Here is a 9073-nt window from a genome sequence, read left to right as displayed (position 1 = left end):
TATTCTGCCTTCTGTTTTCTGAGGTTCCTAGACCTGTGGCTGGTATTAATTTTGAAAATTCTCAGCCATTATTACTTCAAGTATTTCTTTTTTTTTTAAATTTATTTTTATTTATTTTTATTTTTTAATTTTTATTTATTTATGATAGTCACACACAGAGAGATAGAGAGGCAGAGACACAGGCAGAGGGAGAAGCAGGCTCCATGCACCGGGAGCCTGACGTGGGATTCGATCCTGGGTCTCCAGGATCACGCCCTGGGCCAAAGGCAGGCGCCAAACCACTGCGCCACCCAGGGATCCCTAAATTTATTTTTTATTGGTGTTCAATTTACCAACATACAGAATAACCCCCAGTGCCCGTCACCCATTCACTCCCACCCCCCGCCCTCCTCCCCTTCCACCACCCCTAGTTGTTTCCCAGAGTTAGGAGTCTTTACGTTCTGTCTCCCTTTCTGATATTTCCCACACATTTCTTCTCCCTTCCCTTATATTCCCTTTCACTATTATTTATATTCCCCAAATGAATGAGACCATATAATGTTTGTCCTTCTCCGATTGACTTACTTCACTCAGCTCAAGTATTTCTTCTGTTCCTTTTTCTCTTCTCTTTCTGGTGTTCCCATTATGCGTATCTTTTGTGATTGTCTCTCAGTTCTTGGATATTCTGTTTTGCCTTTTTCATTATTTTCTCTCTTTGGATTCAGTTTTAGAAGTTTCTATTGACATTTCTTTTCTTTTTTTTTTTTTTTTATGTTCCAAATGTGATGGGTTTATTTTATTTTACTCTGATGCAAAACCAAAGATTTCCACTACAGCACAGAGACCAATATATTATTAAAAGGTCATGAAAAAGTGGTGTGGGACATGCAGGACGTGATGTACAAACTGGAGGGTTGGGTCATTTCCTTTGTAACGTGACACTACATTGTCGCTGAGGAACACATTTAAAATAACACTGTGGAACTCAACTGAAATGTGGCACAAACATGACAACTTCCAGGCATGCCTTCAAGTACCTCCCTCAGGATGCACTTGCGATCTCTAGACTTCATTGTGGGGAGGATTACAATTCTTTGGAAGAATAAAAAGTTCACACTTTTGAAATTTCACAGAAGAATTTTAAGGCCAAAACATAGTGGGTTCTCTTCACCTCCGGGGACAAATCGGATGCTTTACTCAAAACCACATTAAGCTTCTAGTTCAAATCCCAACCCAACCTTGTGACCTCCTGCATTGAAGTTCTTTCCGTCGATTAAAGCTGATAGGGTCAGTTTGACTCCTGGTCGAAGAGTCTGAGTATAACCCAGTCCAATCAGGCTGGCATTGTTTACTTTAGCAGATAGAGAAGTTCTACAATCCAGCTTGTATTTAGCAGCGATGCCAAAATGGGTATTGTTACTGCCGGCTGTCCAAGCAAGGTTTATTGATGTTTCAATCTTCTCATTAACCTTCTGGTAGATAGACCCTCCAAATTCAGTGCCATCATTCACATGAGTGTGCAGCTGGAAGTCTGCAGCCTTGTAACCCAGGGCAAAATTATTCTGTGACAGTTTGGATTTGGCTGTGTCAAAACTCATCTGATAGCCAGCAAGCCAACCTTCAAAGGCTAACACAGCCCAGCCATAGATGGTTGGTCCAGAAAAATCTATATCAACATTACTGCCAACACTGAAACAATCTCGTTTATAGGAAGCCTTCAATTTTCCACTCTTCTTTCCTGTGTTCGGTACAAATATGGTATCAAGAGTCAGTTTCAACCCTTCAGCCAACTTATTCTCCAAAGAGATTTCTGTTCCAAGAGTATTGTCTGTGTTCCATTTCTGGGTGAAAGTAAGTCCATAGTTACAGACCTTATATTTGGTCTCTAGGTTGCCTGACGCTTTCCCTGTATCAGTGTAAGCATGACCAGAAGTAGAAAATTCCACTCCACTACAAGACTTGGTTCTCAGGTCTATTTTGACCATGCCGAATCCATATCCTTTATTGAAGACATCCTTGGCAGCCTTTCCTAGGTCACAGTAAGTCGGTGTGTTACACATCTCTCGCCTCCAACCAGAGGCCTGTCTCCACTCTCTCTATTGACATTTCTTAAAGCTTGCTGATTCTTTCCTCGGCTGTGTCCTGTGTATTGATGAGCCCATTAAGGCATTCTTTGTTATGGTGTTTTTGATTCCTAGCATTTCTTTTAGATTTTTAGGATTTCCATCTTTTTGCTTATGTTAGCCATCTCTTCTTGCATGCTGTCTACTTTTTCCATTAGAATCCTTAGGATATTAATCATAGTTATTTTAGATTCCTGGTCTGGTAATTCCAAAACCCCCACTACATCTGAGTCTGGTTCGTTCTTTCTTTCTTTCTTTCTTTCTTTCTTTCTTTCTTTCTTTCTTTCTTTCTTCTTTTCTTTCTTTCTTTCTTTCTCTCTTTCTTTCTTTCTTTTTTTTTTTTTTTAGATTTTATCTATTTATGATAGACATAGAGAGAGAGAGAGGCAGAGACAGAGGCAAAGGGAGAGGCAAAGGGAGAGGCAGGCTCCATGCCAGGAGCTCGACGTGGGACTCGATCCTGGGGCTCCAGGATCGCGCCCTGGGCCAAAGGCAGGCGCTAAACTGCTGAGCCACCCAGGGATCCCCATCTGAGTCTGGTTCTTTTTTATTTATTTATTTATTTATTTATTTATTTATTTATTTATTTATTTATTTATGATAGTCACGAGAGAGAGAGAGAGAGGCAGAGACACAGGCAGAGGGAGAAGCAGGCTCCATGCACCGGGAGCCCGATGTGGGACTCGATCCCGGGTCTCCAGGATCGCGCCCTGGGCCAAAGGCAGGCGCCAAACCGCTGCGCCACCCAGGGATCCCCTGAGTCTGGTTCTAATGCATGTTTTGTCTCCTTTTGTGTTTTTTGCCTTTTGACATGTCTTTAAAATTTTTTTTTAAATGGACATTATGTGTCAAGTAAAAAGAACTGAGGTAAGTAGAATTTTTGAAAAAATTCAACTTTGTGGAAGTATAATTGACCAACAAAATTATAAGATATTTAAAGTATACATAGTGATGATTTGATATATGTATACATAATAGGCTTTGACCATGGATTTTATGTTAATTTGGCCAGGAGTTTTTTTTTTTTTTTTTTTTTTTTAAGATTTATTTATTTATTCATTCAGAGAGAGCAAGAGACACAGGCAGAGGGAGAAGCAGAGGGAGAAGCAGGCTCCATGCAGGAAGCCCGATGTGGGACTTGATCCCGAGTCTCCAGGATCGCACCCCAGGCTGCAGGCGGCGCCAAACCGCTGCGCCACCAGGGCTGCCCAATTTGGCCAGGAGTTAAATTAGATTTACTGCTTGCTGTAGCTTTAGTGTCAGAGGCTGAAATTTCCTCTAGTCTTTTTTTTTGTCCTACTGTCTTTATGTTTTCCTCCAGACCTCTCAAATAGCATCTGAGGCTGGCAGTTCTTTCATCTGTAATCCCATTTTTACACAGAAGCTCTATTGATGTTGGTGAGGTTTTGGGGGAAGCCAGCATTCTATAGACCTGTGATTGGGTTTATCTTTTAATGAGCCTCTGTCCTTGGGTTGTGACCTTCATGGATGCTTCTCAATTCCCCCTCTTCTGCCTTAAGTGAGAGAGGAAGGGGAGAGGGGCTGGAGGTGGCTATTTCCCTCCCCTCGTTCCAGTTAGGCTCTTCTTAAATAGTTTTCCTTGAGGGCAGGCCTTATCAGATAATAGATAACAGAGGTCTCCATGCATATTTCAAAATGGTTACTTTTCATCTTGTGGGAAGTATGCAAGGATTTTTCTCTGATCATTACAGTAAGAAACCTTGTAGGGCTCCGGAGATAAGACTTACGAATGTGTGGGAGCACCCCCACATACACAAAAGACTGGCCACCCCTTGGAACTTTTAACTCTCAAGTGAGTCTACACGGAGCCCCCAGAGATTCCTCAGTTACAGTTTGAAGTGTTCCTACCAATATTGGCTCCAGGTGTGGGCTTCTGTTCTTACCTAGTAAGCTGTGGTTTTCTGTATTCACCTGTCTCTCTAGTTTTTGGATCTAAGAAGAGCTGCTGATTTTCAGTTTTTTCAGCATTTTTCTTGTTAAGACAGAGTGGCAGCTTCCAAACTCTTTCCATGCCTAACTGGAAATCAGAAGTCTTCCAGGAAGAGACTTCATATAAGCAATAGATGATCATGGGATCTTAGGAAAGAGTGTTAGTTGGGAGCTGCCCCTGAACTTACACTTCCAAGTTCACATCACCATAACTGAAATCTAACAGTTCAGAAGATGCCACTGCCACCATAACTGCCTCCAGCCCAAAGCTAACCCACACTGCAGTGTGGAAGCTGTCAGACCAGCTCGTTCACCACAGCAGCATCTACACATCAGGACAATATTGTCACTAGTCTCAAATTTAATAACAGTACTCTTTTGTTTGTTTGTTTGTATTTGCTCTTTGTTCCAGTTCCCAAGTCTCTATCATGCTCCCATCTTGTTTCCTGATGTCTGATTCCCTTTCCATCTTGCAATCCTGGCCCATATTTCTGCTCATCCTGCAGAGTCCTGCCTTCTGACCATTGCTTTCCATCCTTTAAGAACATTCCTCCAATGCATAGCCTGTTTGCCAGGATTTCTACCTATTTCTTTCTTTGAGGATTTGTCTGTAGACCCATGATGTATTAAGTGAAAACAGTATATTATCAAAAAGAATGTCAATATATTGTGTAATCCCAAGTCCATTTATATGTATGCATGTGCATGTGTGCACACATACACATGTGTGTATATACATGGGGGGTATGAAGACTAGAATTATACACATCAAAATAGTAACAATGAATATATCTGTGTTGTTGAGTTAATTTTATTTTATTTTTAATATGGAAAATAGTTTTCTAAATATCCATACTGAATATGCATTGTTTATGTGAAAAAGACTGTCGTGGGAGCATATTGAAGATTTTAATGTTGATCAGCTTATTTTCTGTGGCTGATAGCCTTTCTTTTTTTTTCCAGAAGTAAACCAAATAAAGGATTGAAAACAGAAATATTCAGTGCCCTTGGCAATCTCTGTGTACAAATTTCAAGGCATAATAAAGTCCGACCTTACTCTTGCTTCAGTTAAAATATGTAAAACAGAACTGTGGAAAAAACCTTGTGAGATAATTGGAGGCATAGGACCATCAGTCATTCTTCAAAGATCTAAATTTCACAAATGGAATAGTCGAATTCGTAAGGGTATCTGTAAAACTGCATTGTCTCGTACATTCCAGTTTTGGGAATTTCTTAAATGACATGAAGTTGTCAGCAGATTTTTTAAGACTGAGAAGCTTAAAAGCAGTTTCTCAGAAGAACTAGAGGGACCCAGTAAGATTGCTCCTGGTGAACTATTCCCTCAATTCACTCGAAAGTCAGAAAAAACATGATAACAGTCACCATTTGCTGAGCATTTACCATGTGCCAGGAACTGCTGTTCTAAGCATTTTGCAGGGATGGTAGTGCTATTATTATTTTCCTCATTTTACAGATGAAGAAACTGAAATGTAGAAAAGATCAGTACTGTGTACAATGGAAGATCCTCAACATATGGGCATATGTTTCCCATCTAGTTTCACGAGCCTAGGGACCTACATCAGTTATGCCAGGACCAAAGTCACATAAGCTAAGACTGTTTAAATAAGCCTCTTAAGTTGTACCCATACTTGAGGCTGCTCTCAGTAAATTCTGTTTCCTCCCTGAGGTAGAGGACTTTACAATACTTAACCTTTGTAATTATCAACAGTGACTCCAACAATGCCACCAAAAGCTAACAAATTCTTCAACAAGGAGCTTTTGGAGTCAGATACTAGAAATCTCTGTTATATCTGGATTATTCTGTTTTTTTTTTTTTAAATCAGATTACAGATTCTAGAATCCCAAGAATTATTTCTAATTTTGTTTGTAATTTTGAACACAGGTTTCAGAAGAAAATGAACTCTTGGGAAGTTTTCATTTCAATAAAGTGATGAAAGGAAAGATGCTTCTTAGCAACTGTAGAAATGATTTCACCACGCTGCTCAGGAAAAACATGTAAAACCATGTTGCTCTTTCTCAAAAAAAGAAAGCTTCCAAATTTTTAGGATTATTTTGTTTTTAACAGTTTTTTCTTCTCTAACAAAAGATACTGTTTTATCACATCCTCTACAAAGATCCTTGATGGTGTTGGACTTCTGGTAGAAGGACATTATCCATAATCTCGATTTTTGAGTCAAAGATGGTATATTAGGATGAGTATAATCCCGTTTCTTATTACCTGCTGTTCTCCCAGCAGTCAGAGCAGTGCTAAGGCACAACATGGCAGAGAGCATTGAGTTCTCAACTGCTTACTAATCAAAACCTGTTTCATCCATAGAACATAAGGCCAACAAAGAAATTCTTGCTGTTATCAGCAGGGTCAAGAAGTTATACAACTAATTCTATAGTCACACCTTTTATATTGTATTGATCAAATGCCTCCAGAGTGACCCTTCCCTGATCTTAATTAGGTCACCATGTAAGGAGTTCTGGAGTTTTTTGTCAAGTTCATATGTCCTTGGGTTTGTCTGTGGACTAGGAGAGTTACTCATCTCTTCCAGATGACTAAGTAGATGATTGTTAAGTTTTTCACACTGTCTTTGTCTCATATTGGGCATAAGTGGCATGCCAAAGGAGCTGAAGGAATTTAAGTAACCATATGCATGAGTTATCTGTTCCTGAAAGATGCCCTGTGTGGGAAAATGACATTGTTTTTCAGCATCTATGAGGATTCAGTAACAGCTGACTGAGAGAATTCTAAAAGGGGATCTTCATATTACCTTAGCCAAGTGATAAGATGTATATCAAAGGGCATTGATTCAAACCAATGTCTGGTAGCTTGGAATCAAATCAGACTGTGAAATGAATGGTAAGCCAATGTAATTCACTTATTCAATATTTATGAAGTACCTGTTATATGCCAGACTACTTGACATAAGTCATCAATGCATTTAGTTTAGGTGGTAAAAGACCTGGCTTCTGATTATTGCAGGGGAAAGACTTTATTGGGCTTTGGTTAGATCTATATCTACTACTAGTTTCATCTCAAATCAATGGAATAAAACCATGGCTCTGAGCCATGTGTGTCAGACACTTTTGTTTCTCAAAATTCTATATATTTTATCCCAGTTCACTCATCTTCAAGCAAATAGTCACACAAAAGCACAGATTGTTGAGGTTTGTTTGAATTATACTTACTAGGTCTTTTCTGTTCGGCGTGCCCCTACAAGTTTATTCACAGGGGTCAGCATGATTGTCCTGGATTTGGACAATTCTGGTTCTGTCACTTAACCTAGGCTGACACTTAACCCCCCTGAGCCTCAGTCTCCATCTACAAAATGGTCAAATTAATATCACAGGTAATGGCCTATAAGTTGGTGGGAATTAGTTAAAATAAAAGGCAGTCTTTTAACTGGGTCTTCAAGGAAGAATAGGCTCTCTAGGCAAAGAAGAAAGAGAATATTTCAGGTAGAGGAAATGTCACATGTTGTTATGTACATAGTGTAATATTTACTAACCACTAAGGGGTTATCAGTTTATTTAATCTGGATTACGCACATCCAAGAGCTGTGTACACTGCCATTTAATCACTCTAGACGTGGCTACTGCAAGAGCTTAAACTATTATTATCTTTGATCATCACTTTAATGTGACTTTCATTGGTGAAATTAGTAGCTAGTTTATTAGCATAAAGGATATTAGAAATGAGTTTTTGGTTGTCAAATTAGCGGTATTCAAGATATGTGGATTGGTGAATATATTTTGGAAACATTCCCACCTTGCATGAATGGGGTACAGAAATTTAGCAAGGTCTCTTTTACTCTTAAGAATGGAAGGAGAGGTGGGTAGAGGGATGGGGTAACGGTGATGGGCACTGAGGAGGGCACCTGACGGGATGAGCACTGGGTGTTATACTATATGTTGGCAAATCAAACTTAAATAAAAACAAATGTAAAAAAAAATAAAAAACAAGGACAGCACTCTGTTGCCTGGTTGGCTTAGTTGGTTGACATGCAACTTTTGATCTTGGGGTTATAGGTTTGAGCCCCACATTAGGTGCAGAGATTACTTAAAATCTTAAAAGAAAGAAAAAAAAAAGAATGACACCCCAGATTTGATCCCCAATCAATTGTAGGTCTAATGATATATTCTCCGATTCTTGGCTTCCAAAATCTGAGTGTATAGTTAGCTGAATCCTGCTGCAGAATGCTGTCTCATGTGCCTCAGGGGCCTACTGAAGTGAGGTAATGTAACTTCCTTGAAGTTTAAGCTAAATACATTGTTGTACTGTTTTATGCCTGTTTGCTACGAAATGTCTGTGTAGAAGAATTTGGTTTGAGACTTGCTTTCATTATAACTAAATAACCAGTTGTAGGAGAGTGGCTCAGTTTCCTCACATGTTTTCTAGAATTTTCTTTATCTACCAAAAGCAACCTTAGAGTTGAGGATGAGCAAACTGTCCTAGGTCAATTTGGACCTTATGTAAGGGCATAGAGGCATTGAGAGTAAGAAGAGTTTAGAAAGTAAGTTTGGGGCCACCTGGTGGAAGTCTTGTATATCAGTCTAGTAAGTGTGTTTGCAAAGGAGACGTCAGAGATTTTTAAGAAGGCAAGTTACATATGCTTAGATTTGTATTTAGAGAATAATCTCTGGATGTAGAGAGAGACCAGTTAAGAGTAGGGGTTCCAAACTATACCCATGAGCCAACCTTGCTGGCCACCTATTTCAGTACAGCGGGAGAACTAAGAATGGCTTTTACATTTTTAAGGGGATGAGGGAATGTATTTCACCGTATCATATGAAATTCAAACTCTAGTGTCTATTAATAAAGTCTTGTTCCATCATAGTCATGTCCACTCATCTACATAATGTCCATTGCTGCTTTGCACTCTAACAGTGGAGTTGAACATTTGTCACAGGAACTGTATAGCTCACAAAGACTAAAATGCTGACTATCTGGTCCTTTACAGAAACTGCTGGCCCTTAAATTAGACAGTGATGCCATAGTCCACGTGAGAGAT

At 39.4% G+C, this 9073-nt stretch overlaps 1 protein-coding gene across 1 annotated transcript; it reads right to left on the bottom strand.

Annotated features, from left to right (window-relative positions):
• Positions 1-760: 760 nt before the first annotated feature.
• On the bottom strand, positions 761-2069 carry LOC112654613 (voltage-dependent anion-selective channel protein 3-like). Its single transcript, XM_035698843.2, has one exon. It carries the CDS (start codon positions 2037-2039, stop codon positions 1188-1190), a length of 852 nt encoding a protein of 283 aa, XP_035554736.1. The 5' UTR covers positions 2040-2069; the 3' UTR covers positions 761-1187.
• Between the last annotated feature and the right edge of the window lie 7004 nt (positions 2070-9073).

Source organism: Canis lupus, chromosome 15, assembly GCF_003254725.2.
Source record: "Canis lupus dingo isolate Sandy chromosome 15, ASM325472v2, whole genome shotgun sequence".
In the NCBI taxonomy this organism is placed as follows: Eukaryota; Metazoa; Chordata; class Mammalia; order Carnivora; family Canidae; genus Canis; species Canis lupus.
This window is presented reverse-complemented; position numbering and strand designations above follow the sequence as displayed.

What these genes read in the sequence shown, in the direction of transcription:
- LOC112654613 (XM_035698843.2), bottom strand. Translation starts at nt 2,039, where the DNA reads ATGTGTAACACACCGACTTACTGTGACCTAGGAAAGGCTGCCAAGGAT.